General features: G+C 45.8%; 1 protein-coding gene and 1 long non-coding RNA gene across 4 annotated transcripts; one reads left to right on the top strand and one right to left on the bottom strand.

The window, feature by feature from the left end:
- Positions 1–2,222: 2,222 nt before the first annotated feature.
- LOC125620551 (carbohydrate sulfotransferase 5-like) lies at positions 2,223–9,913 on the bottom strand. 3 transcript variants are annotated; one of them, XM_048816393.2, is made up of 3 exons: positions 9,628–9,642; positions 6,921–7,032; positions 2,223–4,518 (listed from the first exon to the last, which is right to left on the bottom strand). In XM_048816393.2, the coding sequence occupies exon 3, from the start codon at positions 4,489–4,491 to the stop codon at positions 3,310–3,312; it is 1,182 nt and encodes a 393-aa protein (XP_048672350.2). In that variant the 5' UTR covers positions 4,492–4,518; positions 6,921–7,032; positions 9,628–9,642; the 3' UTR covers positions 2,223–3,309. The 3 variants fall into 3 exon arrangements, with proteins under 3 accessions (XP_048672350.2, XP_048672349.2, XP_048672351.2); XM_048816392.2 differs by lacking the exon at positions 6,921–7,032 and having other exon boundaries at positions 9,628–9,913; XM_048816394.2 differs by lacking the exons at positions 6,921–7,032; positions 9,628–9,642 and adding an exon at positions 7,959–9,076.
- A 145-nt stretch (positions 9,914–10,058) lies between these two features.
- LOC125620555 (uncharacterized) lies at positions 10,059–19,926 on the top strand. The gene is made up of 2 exons (XR_007352270.2): positions 10,059–10,164; positions 19,053–19,926. It is a non-coding gene; the product is annotated as an uncharacterized LOC125620555 (long non-coding RNA).
- The last annotated feature ends 6,445 nt before the right edge of the window (positions 19,927–26,371 follow it).

Here is a 26,371-nt window from a genome sequence, read left to right as displayed (position 1 = left end):
CCTGGAACTGGGGTACCACTGAGCTCACTGATCCACCAGCCTGGGTTCCCTCTCACACTGTAGTGCTGTGACAAGCTGCAAAGCCCTCCAGTCTGCACTTTTACCAGCATTCCTACAGCTAGGGACACACCCAGCTGCAGTTACATGCAGGCTCTCTGACCAGACCCTGCATAGGAAGGCTACAGACAAGGCAACTCCCAGCTCCACATGCTCACACCCGCTCTGGAGTATAAACCCAAAATTATACCATCTTGCACTGCACAGGGAACTGTACAGCGTAGACTCACAACGTTCACCCCCCTCCCTCAGTGTGGAGAGGAGTATGCAACAGCCTTTGCCCCTTGAACTATGATTCCCATACACTTCACTCCAACTCACTGATTTAGATAAAGCAAAACAAGTTTATTAACTACAAAAGATAGATTTTAAGTGATTATAAGGGATAGCAAATAGAGCAAAGCAGATTATCTAGCAAATAAACAAAAACGCAAACTACACTTAATATACTAGATAAACTGGATATAAATTAGCAGATTCTCACCCTAGGAGAGGATACAAGCAGGCTGCAGATTCTTACAGGGCAAGCTGCACTTGCTTTACAGCTTGGAATCCCAGGTGTTTCATACACAGGCTAGAAATCTCTTTAGCCTGTGTCCAGCACTTTCCCCAGTTCAGTCTTTGTTCCTCAGGTGTTTCCAGGAGTCCTCGTGTGAGGAGTGAAGAACCACAGATGATGTCACTCTCTTCCTTATATAGCTTTTACATATGGCGGGAACCTTTTGTTCCAAAGCTTGATTCCCAGACCAGTCTGTGGAAAAATACTGACATCCCAAGATGGAGTCCAGCATCATTGTGGCCTGATCACCTGTCCTTGTAGAGTCATAGCAGCTTCACTTACAGGCTGTTTGGAGTGTTCTCAGGAAGACTCATCACCAGGTAGGAGATAAGCTTCTCCTAAGGCCTATTGTTTTCCCTAATGGCTCATTGTCCTGAATAGGCCCTTCCCAACCAATTATCTAGGCTGAAAGCATCTTGTCTAGTGGGCATTACTGAGGTGTAACTACATCTGAAATACAGATACAAAATAATACATGCATACAAATAGGGTAATCATATTCAGTAAATCATAACTTTTCCAATGGCAGCTCACATGACCCGTCTTGCATAAAATGCATCATAATTATGCTATTACAATATCCAAATAATATCATTATGAAGAATATGGGGTGCAATGTCACAGTACCAATGTGAGATTTCTAAAGGTAGCTACAGCACTTGACTCAAGATTTTAGAATCTGAAGTGCCTTCCAAAATCTGAGAGAGATGAGGTGTGAAACATGCTGTCAGAAGTCTTAAAAGAGTAACACTCTGATGCAGTAACTACAGAACCCGAACCCTCAAAAAATAAAATCAACTTACTGCTGGTGGCATCTGACTCAGATGATGAAAATGAACATGCGTCAGTCTGCACTGCTTTGGATTGTAATCAAGAAGAACCCATAATCAACATGGAAGCATGTCCTCTGGAATAGTGGTTGAAGCATGAAGGGGCATCCAAATGTTTAGCGTATCTGGCACGTAAATACCTTGCAGCACCGCTACAACTGTGCCATGCGAACGCCTGTTCTCACTTTCAGGTGACATTGTAAATAAGAAGCGGGCAGCATTATCTCCCGTAAATGTAAACAAACTTGTTTGTCTTCGTGATTGGCTGAACAAGAAGTAGGACTGAGTGGACTTGTAGGCTCTAAAGTTTCGCATTATTTTATTTTTGAGTGCAGTTATGTAAAAAAAAATTTACATTTGTGAGTTGCACTTTTACTATAAAGAGATTGCACAACAGTACTTGTATGAGGTGAATTGAAAAATACTATTTCTTATGTTTTTACAGTGCAAATATTTGTAATCCAAAATAATAAAGTGAGCACTGTGCACTTTGTATTCTGGGTGGTAATTGAAATCAATGTATTTGAAAATGTAGAAAAACATCCAAAATATTTAAATAAATAGTATTCTATTACAGCTTAACTGTGCAATTAATCATGATTATTTTTTAATCTTGCGATTAATGTTTTTAATAGTTTGACAGCCCTAACATATACTTAGTTGAGATTTTGCCCAAACCACTTCCAAAATTAAGTTAAATGATTTCCCTCAATTAATATTAACTGTGTATCCAAAACTGATTAAATGTTAGATGATTTAATGCCTTTCTTCAGATGAAGAGTTTAAAATTAGTCTTTATTTCTGCTTCAAGATTTGTTCCTTCAAGAATTGCATACAGAAGTATAAATAACAGACAAGCTTCAAAGGCAGACATATTTGCTGTGGTGAATTTCATTAATAATTGACTCTTCAGTACAACAACTAGAATTTGATTTAAAAAAAGCTGTAAATTACAGACTGTAGAAGCAGGTCTGTTCCTGTTGTGTGTGTCATGGAGTTACAGAGCATATTCTTCTGAACAGGCTACTACCACGATGATTCCCTCATTCTAATTTTCTACTTCTATTTTCTGTTTTTAGATTCCATACTCCAGTGCAAAAGCTCTACTCCAGTGCCTTAACCAAACAGCTGGTGAGAACTCTGCCATTCAGATCAGAGCACAGGTAAATCTATTGACAGAATAATTCAGGATTTCACAGCTGACCCAAAGATAGGTCATTTTTAGAAGTAACCCCAGTTCTCTGGGGTTTCCCAGGATGATCTGCACTAATGAAAATTAAATCACAAAAAGATTCAGACAAGTTTTCAAAAAACACAGAGCTGCAAAATAGCTTGGAGGGGTGTCGGGGGGAGAATACAAAGACAATAACAAATCAGGGGATACTAAAAAAAAGAATGCAGAAAGCATGAGAGAATTTATGCCATCTTGATTTCCATGCATTTGTTTTTGAGATGATGCTGAGATTTCCTTAAAATGTTTAATCAGTTGTTATCCTGAGTTTAATCAAGGTTTAAAAATTAAAGTATTAATAAATACAAAAGACATTTTCCATCTCCATTAATTCACCTTTGAAAGACATATAGTTTAACACATAATATTTACAAAATGCAGTGTTCAGAACAGCTCACCTCAGCTGTAAGTCTGCAAACTGACAAATCTCATGCCGCATTTTTCATTTGCTTCACATTCTCCAGTGTGCGAAATTGAAGAAAAAAACCAACAAAACCTTCCATCACTTGAAAAAAAAAAAAAAATAGCAGCTAGGACTAGGATTAAATTTGACAGCCAAATCTTTTCATGCTACCTGCACATTGCACAGTAGATAAATAAAATTTCCAAAAAACCTCTCAAAGTAATATGTCTTAGTTTTTCGGATTGAATGATGACCAACTGAACTGGTTTCTTCGTCTTGGCAACACTAAATCCAATGACAAATCTTTTTGCTCTTTCTCAGAATCCAGAAGTTTATAGCCAAGCATATTTATAGCACCTTTGCAGACTTCTTGTACTTTCTTAATTTTTTGGAAGGAAAGAATATTCCTCCAGGCCTGGGAAACGTTAACTGCATCTCGGGAGGTGATTTTGAAGGCTTCCTTTTTCTTTCCTGGTCCCTGGCCATGTGTGATATTATAGATCCAGCTTTCAAGTTTGGGGGTCAGTCTAAGATCTGCAAATTTATACATGTCTCTGATTTCTGATAAGGGATCTTGAACCAGATCTTCAAAACGGATCATCAAATAGCGATCTTTTAGAAATCTTGGAGGTTTCTGAGTAGCTGTTTCATAGATCTGGATGTGACTTCTACAAATTTCCTTCATTACTTTATATTTGCTATCCTCCACTTTAGTGCCATTGGTGCTCAGAACAATCCCATTGTCACGAGCTAAGGCTTTTACTGACTGTTCTCGTGACTTGGCAACAGCTCTGGGATCACGCACCAAGTGAATGATTTTGAGATTCAGGGAGAGGTCAGTGAGAAGGGGATAGAGAACTGTCAGATCAAAGAACCGGACCTCCTTGAGGACAATGTGGCTGTAGGTCTTGCAAGCTTCCTCCACCTTGCTGAATGGGTACTTGCCACAAAGGGTCTTGCAGGCCATTTCATTGGTAATGTCGGTGCGTTGAAAGGAATCACAGGCAGGAGCTGAACAGAGTGCCCGACTCACTGCCCACTGGAAGAGATCGGACAAGTTTCTCTTCCAAGGCATGTAGGCATCAAACACAGACATGTCACACTTGAAGACAGACCTGACTAGGTCTCTAACAGCCATATGTAAGACTTTGGCACTGTTCTGGTACATCGTTACCCACACATGCCAGGCAGGTTCCATCAGGTAGAAGACATCAGGGTGTTGGCTAAACAGTTGGCCAACAAAGGAAGATCCTGACCTCCAGGAAGAGAGAATAAGGATGTGCACCCGAGATGGCGTCTCTTCAGACTGAGGCATGAAGCTGCTATGTCGAGCATACATAAATAGTAAGAATCCAGTCTGAATCATAAGGAAAACTACAACAATGGTGCTGGAAAGCCGAAGTCTCACCATACTGGCTGAAAGAAAGCAACTAATACACTGAAAAGGGAGAGGAAAAGGCTGTTTAGTATTTGGTAACAACTGCAGTGGCATAATAATGATACAACTCACAGCAGACAGACTCCTGTAAAAGACTTTTCTTTTTTGTATTTATGTGCTATGTTGGATATAACTTGTTCTGACTTATGGAGACTGCAGAGTGAGTCTATCGGCAAGAGAGCTGAGACAGGCAGTAAATGGACTGGGAAAAAGGCAGTGCAAGAGTGAGCACAGAGTAAAAGAAAGTTTGGAGTGGGTATCTGGTGTTGCAGAGAGTAAGCTGTTCAACTGTTAGCATACAAAAGTAAAGAAAATCTGAGACAGCAGACTGCGTGAAAACCATATGGCTACTGAGCCCATGTGCATTTCACATTTTGATGTATCAGTTAGCTCACGCTGACCTGAAGTTCTAAACTTGATCTTTAGTCACTTTTTCAGTATTGCTCCCCAAAGGGGCAGTATGCACTAGCTGAGATAAATCCCAACCAGTTGAGATCAGTTTAGGCAGGAGTAGAGCCATAGTCTGAGCCCCAGATGTGCGCAAAAAAACATTTAGAAGAACAAAGTGATTATATGAAGACGAATTTTAGGAGGGGAGACAGCATCTTGAGAACCCCTTGCACAGATGACCCAAAATTTGGACCCCCAATCCTACCCTGTAACTCCATGAAGCACAGAAAATGTCAAGACAATCACAGTCTTCATTTTAGAGTCTTTATAACTGTTATCTTTTAAAGATTAAGTGACTCTCAACCTTAACTCTCCTATGAACTTCCACATATATCTCTGCTGATATAGACACCCAAACTATTTTGTTCAATTTTACACATATGAAATGTAAAATATATAAGTATAAAAACTTTTACTTAGTGTCAATAATTAGTTTTTGTAATTCACATGTCTGCCTTGTCTTCTTCCCAGACTCCTTTTGTTTTATGTATTATTGTGGCAATTAAAGGGGCATTGTAAATTTTTGAAAAAATTATACTTCTGTCTGAAACTTTTGTTACAAATTACAACTAAAATTAGTATAATGAAGGAGATTGGAATAGAGAAAAAAATCTCTAAAGTATGATATAAACTGCAAGGAAGCACATGAAAGAAAAATAAGAACCTCAGTAGAACAGACATTTTCAATACATTAGATTTGTCTCCTATTATTTTGCAGAGAGGGGCCTATTCCAGGAATACACATATACACCCAACACCATCAAAGAGTTATGGAAATAACCATACCACTTTATAAGTTACATAAATTCTCATTTTTTCAAATCATAAACCAACCACAAACCCGTTTCACTGGATTTCCTTTCAAAAGATACATTTCCTCACTTGGAGGGGGTGGGTGGTGTACACTTGCTAATTCTGCTCAAGCTAGTGAGCTAAATATATCAGCGTGGCTTGACAGCACAGACAGCAGCTGAAGCTCACCACCTAAACACAACCCCATCTGAGGTAAGTACTCAGCTGGCTAGCCTGAGCCGCTGCCCATGCCATCACAGCCACACTGCTTATTAGCTTGAGCAGAGCTAGCTTGTATACATCTACCTGAGGTGGGAACCATACCTCCCAGCTGTTGTGTGGACATATTGATCTTGGGGTGTTACTGGTATTTATATGTATTTCTTGGTATTTAAACATTTGTACTATTTTCAGTTGCATTCCCCAGCCATGCTATTTTGAGGCCACATTAAATCTATCTCCATATTAATTGTGTAACTTGATACATTTCTAAACTCTTTCACAAGTTGTAGCAAAGTAAAGTAAAGTGGGTTTCTCAGAAGAAGCATCACGTATCATCTGAATATAAAGATTTTTTTAAATACTTATTGTTTATTTATATTGATATGCCAGGATTCACCAGATGGTGCTGTTACACAAGTTCTTACAATTTCTTTTTCTTCGCACAGAAATAGCATGCAGTCCTTGCAGAAATGGGGTAATGTTGTTAGTTTTGTAATGCAATTTCTTTTGGGAGAGCTTTTGCAAAGAATAGGAGAAATTGCTCTCTGTGCTAATCTCTCTACCTAGAGTTAATTATTTTGGTAGAGTTGCTTCTTGGGAACCAGGCACTAAAGTTTGTGATGAAATTTCTGAAAGAAGGGTTTTCATGCATGTCATATGTGAACACTGTGCTCAAGGACTGGTGTACACAAGAATATACAAGTCCACATCATTGATTTCTCCTCCAACAAGAAGCTAACTGTAGGTCCCCAACAACCGCTACTGGTGATTGGCAAAGGGCTGACAATATCTACAGGTCCCACTCTCAGTTGTGCTGGTCACTATTCAAACACATCATAAAAAAATCCCTGTCCCAAAGAGTTTACAATCCATGTAGAGTGTTTTACAGATACAAGGTGGGAGGGGAAACAGAGGGACAGAGAGATGAAGTGACTCACCCATGTTTCCACAACAGGTCAGTGGCAGAGCAGAAATGGAAGCCAGGTCTCCTGAGTCTCAATCCAGTGCTCCAACAACTAGACCAGTGGTCCCCAAACTGTGGGGTAAGCCCTGCCCTCCAGAGGGGTGCAGAGGAATGTTTGAGGGGGCGCAGTGGGGCTTGGGCCAGCTCCCACGACAGGCGGGAGGAAGCGCCACCCTTGCTCTGCCCCCAGCTCCACTCTGCCCCCACCCCAGCTCCGGCCCCAGCCCCGCTAAAATCTGAACAGGCACACTTTCAAGCTCTCAATAAGGCAGATTGACTCTTGTCAGCTTTCCATCTCTATTGCTATTCACAATGTTTCTCAAGCCCTTACCACAGCCAAAGAAACAAATTCTCCCAAACTCATGCCATACATTTGCTGGTTTTGCTCACCTGCACATGGGGAGTCAGCATGGTCTAGTTCAATGGTCCCCCAAACATAGGGCGTACATGAGCCCCCCCCTTTTCAGGGAGGCTAGCCATGCAGACCCACCCCTTGTGCCCAAGGCCCTGCCCCTACCAGCCCCCGCATCCGCTGGAGCCCCGAGCGCGCCCCCCCGCACAGCTGGAGGAGCCCTGGCCCTGCCGCCCCCAGTGTTGAGCATCGGCCTGCGGGCTGCCCCCAACATCAGTGCCAGCCAGCCAGCCACTCCCAACGTTGGTACTAGTACCAGTCCGCCGGCCGCTCCCAGCACCAGCCCCAGTGTGGGGCCATTGGCTTCTGGCTGGAGCTGAGCTCCCACCAGCTTGGACGTCAGTTTGGTGGAGAGGGCGCAGCATGGCAGGGCCAGGGCTTGGCTTAGGGGAGGCTTAGCCTCCCCTGGCCTCATAGGTGCTGGAACTAGGGGTGGTGCAGCACTGCCAGGCTGGAAGTGGTTTCCATTATATGCAGTTTTTACAGTTTGGTTCAATGGCTCTCAGCACCCCCACTATAAAAATTGTTTAGCATTCCTTCCTGGTCTATTGTACCCACTGCCCATGTTCGCAAACTTTTTTGGTCATGTCCTCCCCTTACCGGTAATGGAATCTGTCTGGGGCTCCTGGGGGCCCTCCTCCTGGACCCAGCTCCAGCTGCAGCTCTGGCCTCAGCCCTGAGCTCCCGGTCACAGCTCCACTCTCAGCCACGGCCTCAGCTCCTGATCACAGCTCCAGCCTTGGCTTTGGCCTCTGGTCGTGGCCCCATCCTCCGACCACAGCCCCAGCAGGAGGGAGAGACAAATTCCATAACAGATAAGGGGGCACGACAGAAAAAGTTTGGGGACCACTGAACTAGACCATGCTGACTCCCCAGGTACAGATGGGCAAAACCAACAAATGTATAGCATGAGTTTGGGGAATTTGTTCCTTTGGCTATGGTAAGGGTTTGACAAAGCTTGTGAACAGCAATAGAGCCAGAAAGCAGACAAGAGTCAATCTGCCTTATTAGAAGCATGAAGGAGTGCCTGTGCCAGGTAAGATTTCAGTAAGAGAGTTCCTTCATGGTGTTTTGCTACAGTTTAGGCAGATGTGCTGAAACACCAGTGCTTCCCATCTCTCTGTCCGTTTTTAATTTCATTCCCATTGTTTTCTCATTAGTTTCTTGTGAGGGCCATTAGAATTCATAAATAAATCACAGGCAGTAGTTGGGCTTCAAGCCTTTTAAAAAAGCCTCCTCCAAGCTTCCTAGCAGAGACCCATCTTACTCCAACAAGGTGAGCTAGCTGGTCCCTGTCGGTACTACTATTATACTTGTTTCAGAGTAGCAGCCGTGTTAATCTGTATTTGCAAAAAGAAAAGGAGTACGTGTGGCACCTTAGAGACTAACCAATTTATTTGAGCATAAGCTTTCATGAGCTACAGCTCACTTCATTGGATGGATTATACTTGGCACTCCACAGCACCTCACTCCCGAGGACCACAAAGCATTTCAGACATTAATTAATTTTGCGTCACAGCCCACAGGACAAACTAGGACAGGATCATTATCCCCATTTCACAGAGAGTGAATGGAGGCACAAACAAGTTGCCACAAGTCACACAGAGACCTGAGGAAGAGCTAGAAAGCTGGTCTCTCCCCCCACAGAAGCTGGTCCAATACAACAGATTCCCTCACCCACCTTAAAGAAAAGGAGGACTTGTGGCACCTTAGAGACTAACCAATTTATTTGAGCATGAGCTTTCGTGAGCTACAGCTCACTTCATGTGCATCCGATGAAGTGAGCTGTAGCTCACGAAAGCTCATGCTCAAATAAATTGGTTAGTCTCTAAGGTGCCACAAGTCCTCCTTTTCTTTTTGCGAATACAGACTAACACGGCTGTTACTCTGAAACCTCACCCACCTTGTCTCTCCAACATCCTGCGGCCCACAGAGCTACAACAAGCTACATGGAGAAACAGGAAAAACCCCTGGGAACCCTGACCCTCAGCCCGTCCTCTCCACTCCCCTTTACCCCCCAAACTGGCCCCAAATGCCAGTGGAGGGATTGGAGCTGGGACCCGTTGCTGGGGGGCGGCTCCCTGGGGGCCAGTTCTACTGCCCCGGGCGGCAGGGGAGCCGGGCTCCGGGAGAGTCAGGCGGGTCTCGCCAGGGGGATGGAGCGGCCAAGGGGCGAGCCCAGAAAGGAACGGGGGCTCGAATATACGGAGCGCGCTCCCCGCTAGGAACCAGCGAACTTGCCACGTAACGACCCCAGCCCAGCCGGTACCTGCAGCCGCTTCCTCCGCTCGCTGGAGACGCCGCCGAGGAGGACGCGCAGACAATGAGCCGCTTTCAGACGTGGCTGAGCCCCTGCGCGGCGGGAGGAGCCGGGAAGGGGCCGGTCCGCAGGCAGCGCCCCCCGTGGAGCGGGAGCAGGGGGCCCCGGGAGTCAGACGGGCGGAGCGGGGGTCGCTCGGCCCCTCCCGTCCGCGCCAGCTTGGCCCCCGGCGATCGTGTCCTGATTCATCGTGAACGCGGCAAACGGCTCCGGGGCAGAGGCTGGAGAGAGCCGCCGGGTGGGTAGGAGCAGGGCTGGGAAGAGCGGAGAGGACGGTGTAGCCCTGCGGCCCCTAGTGGGGTGTCACCGTGGGCTGCCCCCGCCCCAAGCGCCGACTCCGCAGCTCCCATTGGCTGGGAACTGTAGCCAATGGGAGCTGCAGGGGTGACACCTGTGGACAGAGACCCCCGCCCTCGCCCCTAGGAGCTGCTGCCAGAGTGGTGGTGGTGGGGGGTGTCGGTTGCTTTGGGAGCCGTGCAACATGAGGTAAGCACCACCACCCTGACCCCCTTCCGCACCCGGACCCCCAGCCCAGGGCCCACACCCAGCACCCAAGCTCCCTCCCAGAGCCTGACCGCCGCACCCTCTCCTGCACCCCAACCCCCTGCCCCAATCAAGGTACCTCATTTTATTTTCATTTACTTCCCATTACTTATAATATAGGAGGAAGATTTAAAAAAAAATGAAAAATTGGGAGGGGGGAGATAAGAGAGAATGTTCTTTTTCTTGGCTGTGTCCTGAGGGGAAGGCTGAAAATAAAGCTGCAAACAGAGCCCCACTAACTCCAAATCTGCCACTGCCTCGGGAGCAGGGGACGAGGACGTTTTGATGTGTCATTGGGCATTGCTGCATTTTCTGTTATTGTCTTTCCCACTTCATTGAGTAATGGACCTACACTGTCCTTAGTCTTCATCTTGCTTCTAATGTAGTTGTAAAAATTTTCTTGTTACCCTTTATGTCCCTAGCTAGTTTAATCTCGTTTTGTGCCTTGGTCTTTCTACTTCTATCCCTACATGCTTGTGTTGTTTTTTTTTTAATGCATCCTTCATAATTTAACCTAGTGTCCACTTTTTGTGGGATTCTTTTTTGAGTGTCAGGTGGTTGATGATCTCCTGGTTAAGCCAGAGTGGTTTCTTACCATACTTCCTATTTTTCCTGTGCACTGGGATAGTTTGCTCTTGTGCCCATAATATCTCTGTAAACAACTCTGAAGGTTCCTAAACTCTTTTTCTCCCACTTAGACTTGCTTCCCATGGGATCTACCAATTCTCTGAGTTTGCTAAAGTCTGCCTTTTTGAAGTCCATTGTCTTTATTTTGTTTTCCCTCTGACCATTCTTTAGAATTGTGAACTCTATTGTTTCATGATCACTTTCACCCAAGCTGCCTTCCACCTTCAAATTCTCAACCAGTTCATCGCTGTTTGTCAGAATTAAGTCTAGAACAGCCTCTCCCCTAGTCAGTTTCTCCACATTCTGTTAAAAACTGTGACTAAGCTTTCCATAACTGTTGCTCTTCAAGATGTGTTTCATGTGCCCATTCCACTATAGGTGTTTGTGTGCTCCCGTGCACAGCTGTCAGAGTTTTTACCTTTAGCAGAACCTGACAGAGTGGCCCGAGTGCCCTCTGCTGTCTTGTGCACATTGCATGGGCATAAAGGACTGAGCTGCCCCAGACCCTTTCAGTTCCCTCCTATTGGGATTACTCCAAAAGAGTGGGGAAGGAGGGTGGGTCATGGAATGGACACGTGTAACACACCTGTTTTTTCTTCAAGTGATTGCACACATCTATTCTACTGGAGTTGACTCACAAGCAGTCCATGTGGAAGTGGGTTCACAGTCTATTCCAACAAGGACTGGAGGACCACTCATCCAAATTTAGCATCATCTCTAGATTGTTGAGATTGTATAATGGGAAGCAAACTTGTGATAGGAAGAACAGGTTGCACTTGCCAAACATCTAATATGGGCACATGAATCAGAAGTGCCACAGAAGCCACTTGGGATCTAGCTAAATGACCCAATACTCTGTCCAGCAGTTCCATGTTAGCCAATTGGTAACACAGGTGAATACAACCAGCTATCCATGAAAAAATCCTTTGTGTGGAAATGGGCTGCCCTTCATTCTGTCCTCAAATTCAAAAAACAATTGAGACAAAGACCAAAACACTTAAAGTTCTTCTGTCTAGAGTGTGCAGTAACTCCTCTCCCTTATTACTGTTAGGATATAGATATTCAGGCCTGTCTGTAAAGGCCTATACTCTAAGAATTTAGGTGTATTCTTATCACTTGGATAATTATAGAGGTATAAAAGAAAGACTCAAAATCACTGTCTGCTGGTGTAAGAGCCTTCTCTTACTGTTTCAGAGTAACAGCCGTATTAGTTTGTATTCGCAAAAAAAAAATTTATTTGAGCATAAGCTTTCGTGAGCTACAGCTCACTTCATCGGATGCATACTGTGGAAAGTGTAAAAAATCTTTTTATATACACACAAAGCATGAAAAAATACCTCCTCCCACCCCACTCTCCTGCTGGTAATAGCTTATCTAAAGTGATCACTCTCCTTACAATGTGTACGATAATCAAGTTGGGCCATTTCCAGCACAAATCCAGGTTTTCTCACACACCCCCCCCCAAACCCACTTACCAGCAGGAGAGTGGGTTGTGTGTGTGTGTGGGGGGGGGGGTGGTGAGAAAACCTGGATTTGTGCTGGAAATGGCCCAACTTGATTATCGTACACATTGTAAGGAGAGTGATCACTTTAGATAAGCTATTACCAGCAGGAGAGTGGGGTGGGAGGAGGTATTTTTTCATGCTTTGTGTGTATATAAAAAGATTTTTTACACTTTCCACAGTATGCATCCGATGAAGTGAGCTGTAGCTCACGAAAGCTTATGCTCAAATAAATTGGTTAGTTTCTAAGGTGCCACAAGTACTCCTTTTCTTTCTCTTACTGTGACAGTCTGAGGCCCTCTTCTTAGGCTAAGGCCTTTGGCTAAGCAACAGAGGCAGCCATAAGCTGGGAAGCGAACCTCACATTCCAAACTAGTCACATTGAAATAAGGTGCTATTGGGCTGTTAGGAATACAATCCTGTCCTGAGCCTCCAGAGAAAGGGAAGTGCCTAGAAGATGTAAAAGGAAACTTAGTTTCATAGCATCCTGTCTGGCAAGAACTCACTTATCAATAGCTGAGATGTAAAATCCTCATTTCTGAGTTTGTTCTATCACTGTAGTCCCCATTTCCCCATTGTTTGTCTGTATAATCTCTGTCTGGTTCTGTGATTGTTTCTGTCAGCTGTATAATTAATTTTGCTGGGTGTAAACTAATTAAGGTGGAGGGATATAATTGGTTAAATAATCATGTTACAATATGTTAGGATTGGTTAGTTAAATTTCAGTAAAATGATTGGTTAAGGTATAGCTAAGCAGAAGTCAAGTTTTACTATATAGTCTGCAATCAATCAGGGGTGGGGGAATTGGAATCATGTTTGGCTAAGGGCAGGAATGGGAACAGGGACAGAGGTGTAAGGCTCTGTGGTGTCAGAGCTGGGAAGGGGGACACTAAGGAAGGAAACTGGAATCATGCTTGCTGGAAGGTCACCCCAATAAACATCGAATTGTTTGCACCTTTGGACTTTGGGTATTGTTGCTCTCTGTTCATGTGAGAAGGACCAGGGAAGTAAGTGGGTGAAGGAATAAGCCTCCTATCAATTACCATAAGGCTTTGGGAAGAACATCTGTGTATAAATTGATATGAAAAGAGGAAAACATTTTCATAAGGAACCTTGAATGGGAACAAAGGCAGACTTTATCTGTGTAAAAAAACCTTGTATATGGAGGATGTGATATTAATGCCCTCAACTCCCCTACTCTCATGGCTGATGTAATGGCTATTAAAAATGCTGCCTTCATAGAAAGATGTAACAGAGAGCAGGTTGCTAGAGGCTCAAAGAGGCCCATCAGCTTTGTTAAGACTAAGTTCAGTCTCCATGTTGGAATAGTGCTCTGTATAAGTGGAAACATCCTGTCCAAGCTAAGACATTATCTGATTAAAATATGACCATATCGATCATTGTTGCAACCACTATTATTTATTTGCATCAAATCTTGTACAAAATGTGGCATGTGAGATGTCTATGAAAAAGTTATGATTTGTTCATTATGGTTATGCTATCCGCATGCATGTATCTTTTTTGTATTTGAAGTTATAAGTATTGGCCCTATACCTGAACTTCAAATGTTTGCTCCTGGGGTAATGCCCCACAAGGTATTTAGCTCGCACAACTTGGAGGGACTATTCAAATTAAGTGGCTCATAAAGAAATACTTAACTAACAATGGGCCATGGGAGACGCCCATCTGAATGGACTGTCCTATAAACATACTGTCTGAAGTATAGGTAATGGCTTCCTGCTATAACTAAGCGAAACTGGGCATAGACAGGTGACTTGCCCACGTGACTCCAAACTCCCATCTTTTACCTGTAATTTTCCACTAGCTGTGCTAAGGTCTTTGTTTAAAACAATGGGTTTCCCTCCACATGGTGTCCTAGAGACACCTCCATTTTGCCTCTTTCCTGCTCAAACCTCTAAACTATGAACTTATACTAATGGAAGCATTCTAACCAAGGGACTGAGGTCCTTCCAATGATTTGAAAGCAACCAGAAACTTATCAAGGCAGCAGTTTATTCCATCACTGCTACAAGCCTAAACCAAAAACTTTGCAATTTACAGTATGTATTTAATTCCTTTAACCATTTTAACTCCCACCTTTCTCTTTCTTTCTTTTTATAAATAAACTTTTAAATACTAAAGGACTGGCATCAGCGTAAATTTTTGGGTAAGATCTGAGTTATATATTGACCTGGGTTTGTAGCTGGTCCTTTGGGATCAGAAGAACCTGTTATTTGATTAAATTGGTTTTAAAGAACCACTCATCTCTAAGTCTAATGTTTTCAGTGGTAATACAAGGACTGAAATGCCTAATGAAACTGCTTTTATGACTTCTTGTTAGCCAATGTTGTAAAACAGAAGTTTACTTTTGTTGTTGGTTTGGTATATCCTATGGGGGATTAGCCACCAGTCTTGGGGTGTTTTTGCCCTATTTCTCAGAACTTTGTCCTGAATTTGGCATTCTCAGTTGTGACCCAAAAAGGCACGGTTACAGTGGCGTAGTCAGCAGGATCCTGCTTTGAGCAGGGGGTTGGACTAGATGACCTCCTGAGGTCCCTTCCAACCCTGATATTCTATGATTCTATGATCCACAGAACCAGGTCAATTAAGCTTTGGATCAAAACCTCATGCTATTCAAAATGTGCATTTTGATATTGAGAGTTTTAAAGGTTAAAGATCAGTGACCATAAGCCAGAAGGCATCAGCAGAAGCAATCAAACTGCAGGCCCTGTGTATTGAACCTGTACAAAGAATGGCATATTTTCGAATGCAAGAAAAGCAAGCTGCAGAGAAAGCTAAACAAGCTGAAGAGAGGGTTCACCAGATGCAACAAGAAAATGGCAGACTTAAGCTCCAAATTAAAAAAGCAATGGAAAAACAGCAAAAACGGTATCACCTTGAAAGTCCAGTTTATAACATATGATTCTAAACTGTTGCCTGTGTTTAACTAGTTTTTCTTTTGCCAGGGAAAAGGTCTCTCTAACCTGGAGAAGGTGGAAAATAGCTGTTTGTCTGTGCAGAAGAGCAGTTTATATGTGAATAAAGTTTCTAAATGTCTAATATCTCAGAAGTGAATCTGGAATTAGATGAAGCACAGGGAGAACTCGTTGATCAGGAAAATGTTTCTCTAGAGCGGATTAAGGTTGATGGTCAGGTTAAAGTCCTAATTGAGGAAAAAAGGGGTAGATTTTTTGTGGATAGAATCATAGAATCATAGAATATAAGGGTTGGAAGGGACCCCAGAAGGTCATCTAGTCCAACCCCCTGCTCGAAGCAGGACCAATTCCCAGTTAAATCATCCCAGCCAGGGCTTTGTCAAGCCTGACCTTAAAAACCTCTAAGGAAGGAGAAAAAAGAAAAGGAGTACTTGTGGCACCTTAGAGACTAACCAATTTATTTGAGCATGAGCTTTCGTGAGCCACAGCTCACTTCTGATGAAGTGAGCTGTGGCTCACGAAAGCTCATGCTCAAATAAATTGGTTAGTCTCTAAGGTGCCACAAGTACTCCTTTTCTTTTTGCGAATACAGACTAACACGGCTGTTCCTCTGAAACCTAAGGAAGGAGATTCTACCACCTCCCTAGGTAACGCATTCCAGTGTTTCACCACCCTCTTAGTGAAAAAGTTTTTCCTAATATCCAATCTAAACCTCCCCCACTGCAGCTTGAGACCATTACTCCTCGTTCTGTCATCTGCTACCATTGAGAACAGTCTAGAGCCATCCTCTTTGGAACCCCCTTTCAGGTAGTTGAAAGCAGCTATCAAATCCCCCCTCATTCTTCTCTTCTGCAGGCTAAACAATCCCAGCTCCCTCAGCCTCTCCTCATAACTCATGTGTTCCAGACCCCTAATCATTTTTGTTGCCCTTCGCTGGACTCTCTCCAATTTATCCACATCCTTCTTGAAGTGTGGGGCCCAAAACTGGACACAGTACTCCAGATGAGGCCTCACCAATGTCGAATAGAGGGGAACGATCACGTCCCTCGATCTGCTCGCTATGCCCCTACTTATACATCCCAAAATGCCATTGGCCTTCTTGGCAACAAGGGCACACTGCTGACTCATATCCAGCTTCTCGTCCACTGTCACCCCTAGGTCCTTTTCCGCAGAACTGCTGCCTAGCCATTCGGTCCCTAGTCTGTAGCTGTGCATTGGGTTCTTCCATCCTAAGTGCAGGACCCTGCACTTATCCTTATTGAACCTCATCAGATTTCTTTTGGCCCAATCCTCCAATTTGTCTAGGTCCTTCTGTATCCTATCCCTCCCCTCCAGCGTATCTACCACTCCTCCCAGTTTAGTATCATCCGCAAATTTGCTGAGAGTGCAATCCACACCATCCTCCAGATCATTTATGAAGATATTGAACAAAACCGGCCCCAGGACCGACCCTTGGGGCACTCCACTTGATACCAGCTGCCAACTAGACATGGAGCCATTGATAACTACCCGTTGAGCCCGACAATCTAGCCAGCTTTCTACCCACCTTATAGTGCATTCTTCCAGCCCATACTTCCTTAACTTGCTGACAAGAATACTGTGGGAGACCGTGTCAAAAGCTTTGCTAAAGTCAAGAAACAATACATCCACTGCTTTCCCTTCATCCACAGAACCAGTAATCTCATCATAAAAGGCGATTAGATTAGTCAGGCATGACCTTCCCTTGGTGAATCCATGCTGGCTGTTCCTGATCACTTTCCTCTCATGCAAGTGCTTCAGGATTGATTCTTTGAGGACCTGCTCCATGATTTTTCCGGGGACTGAGGTGAGGCTGACTGGCCTGTAGTTCCCAGGATCATCCTCCTTCCCTTTTTTAAAGATTGGCACTACATTAGCCTTTTTCCAGTCATCCGGGACTTCCCCCGTTCGCCACGAGTTTTCAAAGATAATGGCCAATGGCTCTGTAATCACAGCCGCCAGTTCCTTCAGCACTCTCGGATGCAACTCGTCCGGCCCCATGGACTTGTGCACGTCCAGCTTTTCTAAATAGTCCCTAACCACCTCTATCTCCACAGAGGGCTGGCCATCTATTCCCCATTTTGCGATGCCCAGCGCAGCAGTCTGGGAGCTGACCTTGTTAGTGAAAACAGAGGCAAAAAAAGCATTGAGTACATTAGCTTTTTCCACATCCTCTGTCACTAGGTTGCCTCCCTCATTCAGTAAGGGGCCCACACTTTCCTTGGCTTTCTTCTTGTTGCCAACATACCTGAAGAAACCCTTCTTGTTACTCTTGACATCTCTGGCTAGCTGCAGCTCTAGGTGCGATTTGGTCCTCCTGATATCATTCCTACATGCCCGAGCAATATTTTTATACTCTTCCCTGGTCATATGTCCAACCTTCCACTGCTTGTAAGCCTCTTTTTTATGTTTAAGATCCGCTAGGATTTCACCATTAAGCCAAGCTGGTCGCCTGCCATATTTACTATTCTTTCGACTCATCGGGATGGTTTGTCCCTGTAACCTCAACAGGGATTCCTTGAAATACAGCCAGCTCTCCTGGACTCCTTTCCCCTTCAAGTTAGTCCCCCAGGGGATCCTGGCCATCCGTTCCCTGAGGGAGTCGAAGTCTGCTTTCCTGAAGTCCAGGGTTCGTATCCTGCTGCTTACCTTTCTTCCCTGCGTCAGGATCCTGAACTCAACCAACTCATGGTCACTGCCTCCCAGATTCCCATCCACTTTTGCTTCCCCCACTAATTCTACCCGGTTTGTGAGCAGCAGGTCAAGAAAAGCGCCCCCCCCTAGTTGGCTCCTCCTGGATGATGGATTGTAGGCAAATAAAGCTTGTGAAAGTAAGCCTGAACAAGGTAGAAGTGATTTGTTTGAAGTAGTTCAGTGTAATAAGACTATCTGTGGAGAATAACCACCAGTTTGGGTTGTTTCAGAGCCGTGTTAGTCTGTATTCGCAAAAAGAAAAGGAGTACTTGTGGCACCTTAGAGACTAACCAATTTATTTGAGCATAAGTTTGGGTTGTGTCTGCCCTATTTCTCACCAGTTTGTCCTCAATTTGGTATTCTCAGTTGTGTCCCATAGAGGCATGGTTACACAAGCCCTTTAAAAATCTTACAGCCATCAGGTTGGAAAAAGGGAAGTAGTTATCCACAGGCAGATCAAATGCCAATATAGCTGCTCGGTGTACACTAATTGAGCTGCTCACTAAACCTGGATATTTCAGATACAAAAGATAGTCCAGCACATGCTGAATAGATGCAAGGATTGGGGAGAACCCTTTCAGCCTCGACCCGACAGAAAACCTTTTCCACTTAGCAAGGTAAATTGTCCTTGTTGATGTTTTTCTACTCTTCAGCAGTACCTCCTGCAACTCTCTGGAGCAGGATGCCTCCGCCGATGTTAGCGATGAAGTCTCTAGGCCCTCTGGGGACGAGCTTGGAGGTTGGGGTGAAAGAGGTGGCTGCGATTCTGCAAAACTAAGTCTGTGTGAAGTGGGAATAACAGTGGGGGACTGATTGAGAGGTCCACGAGCTATGAAAACCAGTGCTGAGGGGGCCATGTAGGGGCGATCAGTGTAAGACTGGCCTTGTCCTGTTTAATCTTGCACAGAACTCTGGGCAGAAGAGGGATGGGAAGAAAAGCATAGAGCAGACTCTCTGATTATGGAAGTAGAAAAGAACTGGTCAGTGAGCTGGGGCTGTCTCCTGCTCTGGAGCAGAACTGGTGACATTTTGTGTTGTCCTTTGTTGCAAACAGATCCACTTGGGGAGCTCCGTAGAGCTGGAAAATAGACCTTGCGACATCTGGGCAAAAGGAACACTTGTGGTGATGAATAAAAAACCTGCTCAGGGGATCTGCCAGCATATTTGGACTCCCAGGAGGTGGGCTGCTTTCAGAAGTATAGAGTTGCTGATACAGAAGTCCCAGAGCAGGATTGCTTTTCGGCGGAGTAGTGAGGACCAGGCTCCCCATTGCTTGTTTACATAGAACATGGTGATTGTACTGTTGGTCTGCATCAATCCACCCCTTTCGCTGACGCAAGGAGGGAACAACATGCAAGCTAAAGGAATAAACAGCAGGGAGCAGGGGGCTATGCATAGACTGAGATCTTGGGGAGACCAGAGACCCTGTGTCAACAGGTGTCCCATGTGAGCCCCAGCACCCCAGCTACAAGGCATCCATTTATGACGAAGTGGGACGGTTCTTAATGTTTCCTCTGAATACTGTAGGGTGCCTCAGTTTCTCCTATGCATTTCTTAAGTCTCTAGGTGGTGGGATAAGAGCGTGTAATTGTTGCAGTGCAAAGAGCCAGTGTACATAAATGGCTGACACTCTGTCTCCTGGCAACTGATGGCCTGGGCCCTTCCCCCCTGCAAGGTGATAGCTAAAGGGTTGGAGAAGAAAGGAATCAGGTGACCTCCTGGCCCAGGAAAGAGACAAAGCCCAGAGGAGGAGGGGCTGGAGGGGGAGTCAGTTTGGGCTGGCTGGGGACGTGGAGTGAAGTGCAGACGTGGTTGTCTGGCTCACTGCCCCCAAAATGGACCCAGCTGAGGGGTCCTGTTCTTTGTACCTACAAGCTCTGTTTTAGACAGTGTTCCTGTCATCTAATAAACCTCTGTTTTACTGGCTGGCTAAGAGTCACATCTGACTGTGAAGTTGGGGTGCAGGAACTCGCTGGGGGAAGTGCATGGAGGGACAGAGGATGCTGAATGCTCCAAGGTCAGACCCAGGAAGGTGGAAGCTGTGGGAGCTTTTTGCCCTGAAGACAGACTGCTCTCAGAGAGGAGACTTCACTCGAGTCCTGACTGGCTTCGTAGGGAGCAGTTCCAGAGCATTGCCCAGGGACTCCGTGACACCATTACTAAGGAAAGAGAGTGCTGAGATGGGGCTAAAGCAGGGATGGGCAAACTTTTTGTCCCAAGGGCCACATCTGGGTGGGGAAATTGTAAGCAGGGCCATGAATGTAGGGCTGGGGCAGGGGGTTGGGGTGCGAGTGAGGGGTGTGGGAGGGTGTGCGGTGTGCAGGAAAGGGCTCAGGGCAAGAGTGCAGGAAGGATGCGGGGTGCAGCAGGGGTCTCAGGGGGTTGGGGTGCATGAGGCTTGTGGCAGGGGTCTCAGGGCAAGGGGTTGGGGTGCAGCAGGGGGTTGGGGGCTCAGGGCAGGGGTTTGGGGTGCATGAGGAGCTGTGGGGGACGGTGCCTGCAGGTGAGGGCAGCACACAGAGCCCTCTGCTCCCCTCCCTCCCCGGGACGTGGTGCTGGCTGCTTCCAGGAGTGGTGCGGGGCCAGGGCAGGCAGGAAGCTTGCCTTGGCCCTGCTGCGCCATGGGTCTGGCAATCCTGTGTGCTGGATTGCAAGCCCTGATGGGCCAAATCTGGCCCAGAGGACATAGTTTGCCCTCCCCTGGGCTAAAGGAACTCCCCTGCATACACTGGTTGGGTCTAGCCACAATCTAGGGACAGATATGTTCGTGCACATACCAAATGTTAGTTTCCTCCTCTTCCAGTCCTGCTGCTTTCAAGCACCCTCCTCCCCATTCCCACTCTTTCATTCAATAATTCTTTTCTCTTCAATGTTGCTGCCATCCACCCTCCATCCACCCAACTCTTTTCCATCAGCCTTCCGTTGATTTCAGCTCCTGGCTTGCTCTCTCTTTCTCTCCTCAAGTTCCCTGTCACAGAGACTGACCCCTTTAAAGGGATATGGGGCCAGCCCCACTTGTGCCATAATTAGCTGTCTCACAGCCTAAGGGGGCAACCTACAGAGGGGGCTGGGCTTCAGAGCCCTAGCTCCAGCTCAAGGCACAGCTTCAAAGCACTGGCTACAGAGCTATTTTTAGAGTGCTAGGGCAAGCCCCAAGTGGCCCGAGTCCAACAACCTGGGCTGGGAGGCTTGCTCCCACGGGCTCCAAAATGCTGCGTAGCCAGACCTGCTGGGGCCAGAGGACAGCCTGATCAGCACCTGGGCCTCATAAAAAGGCAGAGAACAGAGTTTGGTGAAGAAACCACAGGGAAGCTCTGAAGTAGGGTCTGGAAAAAGCAGGAGACTTCATTGAAGTAGCCTGTGAGTCAGGGCTGTCTGCCAAAGCAGGGAACGCTGAAAGGTAGTCCAGAGAAGCTGAGACTATGAGAGGACTCAGTGCTCTATCCCAGAGCACAGAGACTTACAGGTAGCCCAGAAGAAGCTGAGGAGTGAAGAGGAGATCAAGCAGGCAGGGGCATCCCTAGGGGGTGTGGGGTCTGGGACATAGGCGCCGAGTTTCTGTCTGCCAGAAGGTGCTCCCCCCCCCAACCCGAACCCCACTCCATCCCTTTCCCCAAGGCCCCACCCCCACCCCACCTCTTTCCACCCCCTCCCCAGAGCGCATGGCACCCTTGCTCCTCCCCCCTCCCACCCAGTGCCTCCAGACGAAACAGCTGATCAGCAGTAAGCACTGGGAGGGAGCGGGAGGTGCTGATTGGCGGGCAGAAGGGGCTGGGAGAAAGGGGAGGTTGGTAGGGGGGGCTCCTCCTTGATCACCCCCCTGCCCATATCACCTCCCCATCCGCCTCCTCTTGAACTGCGGGACCTCCTAAAGTGCAGGGCCTGGGGTGGTCGGCCCGATTGGCCATACCCTAGGGACAGCTCTGCAAGCAGGGAAGACCAAGCAGCCCCGGTTTTCAGTTCTCCCACTCACCAAAAGTTGTTCACTTGACCTGGTCTTCACCAAGCACTGCTCTCTCTCCAGTCTCTCTGCTGCTGCTATCCTCTCTCTCCAGCCATGTGGCCTCTTTCTGCACCACCAATCTCCCCCCTTCCTCACATGCCATCACTCTGCCTTTCTGTGACTCCCAGTCCATCAGCACTAACTTCTTGTCCACTCTGTCCTTTCCTCCCTGCCATTGATATGGTTGTTTGTTCTCTCCGTGCTTCACACCTGCCTCCATTTCTCTCTCTGCATAGGATCTTGATGATTTCTTCTGAGAGAAAACTGGCAAAATAAGATGCGACGTATGATCCCCTACAACTCTTGTCTCCTTCTCTCAGGTCATAGAGAAATTTCTCCTCTACTCTCCTCCTCTAACCCCTCTACTTGCCCCAGAGACCCCATCTCATCTCCTGAACTCCCTCATGTCCCCTTCCATCTGCTACCTTACTCTTCTCCTTAATCTCTCACTCACCTTATAATACAAGTACACTTTGGTCTCATCTTTAAAAAAAAAAAAAAAACACAACCCACCAGCCTTGACCCCACTTGCCTCTCCAACTACTGCCCCATTTCCCCTCAAAGCTCACTGAAAGCACTGTTTTGTTATCAGATTTGCATGTTACACTCATTTATTAGGTTTACTCTTCTGGGGGGGAGGTTCTGTAATTCTATAAATGTACTGCTTGTTTCAGAGTAACAGCCGTATTAGTCTGTATTCGCAAAAAGAAAAGGAGGACTTGTGGCACCTTAGAGACTAACCAATTTATTTGAGCATGAGCTTTCGTGAGCTACAGCTCACTTCATCAGATGCATTCAGCTCACGAAAGCTTATGCTCAAATAAATTTGTTAGTCTCTAAGGTGCCACAAGTACTCCTTTTCTCTGTACTGCTTGTGTCACTTGTGTTCTCATACAGAGCTCTACTTCTGCAAGTTCCCTCCCAATGGAGCTATCCTACAGGACCTAGGTTACCCAGGGCTGGGTTCTTCCAGCCCCAGAATCAGATGAACACACACATTAACAGAGCGCGTCTGAGAGGACTGGGTTACTCAGCACTCCCAAGCTGACCCCGTATATGTCCCTGGACTCTGCAGGCTGGGTCGAGCAGCACTGCCAAGCTGTCACCCTCATACGCCATGGGCACCGCGCTGGAATAGAGCCTGCCTGAGTGGGCTGGGTCGAGCAGCACTTTGAATCTGCCACCCTCATATGTCCCAGGTTCAGCATGTCCCTATCCCCACTTTCACATTACAATTGTTCTGGTAGTAACCCACTTGATGAGCAAACCCCACAGGATTTTTGGGTGCTGCAGGGATCTTTAGCTTAGGTATGAGAAGCACTGCTGCAGAGCTAATGAGGAAGCCAAAAAAACACATGGGGAGAGGGGTGGGGGAGAAGCAACCAGCTTAACTATGAAAGTTATTTACTGCCATGTAACCATAGAGGAGTCAAACAAACAAAACCGTTATAATATTATAAAAGTCAGGTTTAGAAAACTATAACTGATCACACAAGTCAGGGTCAGAAGGCTAGAGAGAGAGAGTGGTGATGGTGGTAGCTGAGGGTCTGGAGTGCTGGAGACAGGCAGAGGCCCCAGCGCGATCAGTCAGGAGAAGATGAAGTCCCAATAGAACTGATGCAGATTTTGGATCCAGGCATCAGAACACTTACTTGAGTATGGGTAGTGGTTTTTGTAGGGAAGAACAATGGTTCAAGTACATTAGAAATGGTTCTGAAAACACTAGATTTGTTTGTGGCTAAGTATACTCAAGGGAGTATACCAAAGTTGTTTTGTTCAGGCTAGACAATAGGAACTGATCATTCCTGGCTATGGGTGGTGTTCCTGCGAGGGAGCTCACAATGCAATTAGGCAACTTCAGTATTTTGGATACCAACAGAGGATTTATTACTAGAATCGGTCTGATAACTTCTGAGCTGGGTGTGTGCAGGCATGGGTTCATTAACATCTGGAGCAGAGATCCCGCATCATGCAGTGCTTCCCTGCTTTTCTGGTCCCAGAGTTTCATGTGGTTCTTGCCTTGGAATCTCTATTCTCAATTCTGTATGCTAATGGAGATGCCTCCCTGTCCCATCTTAGATGCAAATGAGGCTAGGAGAATTTCTGTAATCCTGTCACTCTTGTCCGGAGGGGTTTAGGTGTGATTCCCACTGCCTTTTCATTGCTTTTTATAAATCTTTCTTCTGATCGGCTTTGGTTCAAGAGAGGCTGTCGGGGAAGGAAGGTCTTTCGTGAGTCAGACAGATTGGGTACTGCGCCCTGGATCCCCAGGAACACAGAGCTGATAGGTAACAGTTTACAATCAAGTATCAGGGGGGAGCCGTGTTAGTCTGTATCCACAAAAACAACAAGGAGGCTGGTGGCACCTTAAAGACTAACCAATTTATTTGGGCAAAGCTTTCAGGGGAAAAACCCACTTCTTCAGATAGTTTACAATCACTGTCTGAAGTTCCTTTCCTCCAATTCCATCCTAGACTCTCTCCAGTCTGACTTCAGCCCCTAGCACTCCACTGAATCCCTTTTCCAGTATGACAGAATATACCTGTGTTCAACCCTACACACTATTGTATTAATTTTTGCCCAAAGCATGTCTTTTCAGGTATCATTTGAAAACTCATAATGTGCTGGTCACTATTGTTCTGATAAAATGTGTGGCAACACTGTATGTAAAGTTATAAGATTTCCCTGTATGATGTCCTTAACACATGTTCCAAGCCCCACAGCTCTGCCCAAACTGAGGTTGGCAAATATCTGTCCTAAACAAAGGAATGTCTGTTCTGCTTAATTTTCATTTAAGTAGTAAACAGTCATCAAGCAGGAAGGGAAACAAAGAAGACTCATACAGGTGAGAAAAAGCCATCAGGAAACATCTTTCCACACAGACTGTCTCCTAGTGCCCAGCTGGAAATATTTTTCAAGAGAAGAACTGAAACTACAAAAAGGAGGGTCAAACACCCCAAGACACCCCCCTCTCTCTCCCTGCCCATTGCATTCACTCCACCTGAAGCAACAAAGGAAGCATTTGTTTGTCTCTGGGGGAAGGATCCTGACCTACATGTTCTGGTCAGAAAGACTGCTGAAAGCATGTGGTAAGAAACTTTGCTTGAATCCGATACAGTTTGTTAGTTAGGTTTTATTAAACAGCTTATCTTTGTTTTTCTTGTGACCATTTCTGACTAATATGCCTCATTACTTATACTCACTTAAAATCTACCTCTTTGTAGTTAATAAACTTGGTTTACAGCTATATCTAATCCAGTGTGTTTAAACTGAAGTGCCTGAAAAACCATTTGAGATAATAAGCTGATATAGTATTTCCGGACTTAAAATATTTTGTACTGTCCAGGAGAGGGCTGTGGGGGGGGAAATCTGGGACAGAGTGTGTTGGGGTTACCCTGCAGTATACCCAAGGCTGGTAAGAGCCAGAATGTAAGCCAAGCGTGGGTGGCAGGCTGCTGTTCAGACAGACACTCAGGGGGTGGCTTGCATGCTGGAAGGCTGTTTGAGAGTGGCCCAGGTGGGAGCTACTTCAGCAAGGCATTGTAAGGCACCCAAGATTTCAGGGAAAGGGTGACACACCTGCACATTAGTCTGGATTGTACCCTGGTATGTCACAGCCAGGTTCTCCAATACCCTTTTGGTAGCCAAAGTGCAGAACCAGTACTCCATTCTCATTCTCCTCTATCTGTCAGTTATCTTTGATACCATCGACCATGCTCTTCTTGAAATCTTGTCCTCTCTTGGCTTCCATGATTCTGTCTTCTCCTGGTTCTCCCCCCCCCCCCCCCCCAATCACTCATTCAGCATGTCCTTCAGAGGATACTCTTCAACCCTCCTTAAAAAAAAGTTTTTTTTCGGGGGGGGGAGTTCCACAGAGTTTTGTCCTTATCCCTCTACACCTTATCGCTGCTAATCTCCTCCACAAATAAAAATTAAACTATCATCTCTACTGTGATGAATCACAGATCTAATCTGTACTCTAGGCCTGTTTCCTTCTGTCCAAACTAAATTTTTGGTCTCTCTCTAACATCTCCTTATGGATGTCTAGCCTTCACTTCAAGCTCAACATGGCTAAAAGAGAGCTCTTAATCTGTCCCCCACCCACTCCCCCCACCTCCTTTCTCTATCACTGTGGAAACCATCATCCTGCCTGACATTCAGGTCCATAACCTGGGTGTCATCTTCCACTCAGACCTCTCTAGGTCCTCACATCCAGGCTATATCTAAATCTTGCTGATTCTTTCTGCATGACATCTAACATATGGTCTTTCTTATCAATTCACACAGCTAAAACTCTTATCCAGTCCTGCATCTTGATTACTGAAACATCCTTTCCTTTGGCCTTGACAAATGCAATCTTGCCCTGCTCA

Source organism: Caretta caretta, chromosome 12, assembly GCF_965140235.1.
Source record: "Caretta caretta isolate rCarCar2 chromosome 12, rCarCar1.hap1, whole genome shotgun sequence".
Classification (NCBI taxonomy): domain Eukaryota; kingdom Metazoa; phylum Chordata; order Testudines; family Cheloniidae; genus Caretta; species Caretta caretta.
This window is presented reverse-complemented; position numbering and strand designations above follow the sequence as displayed.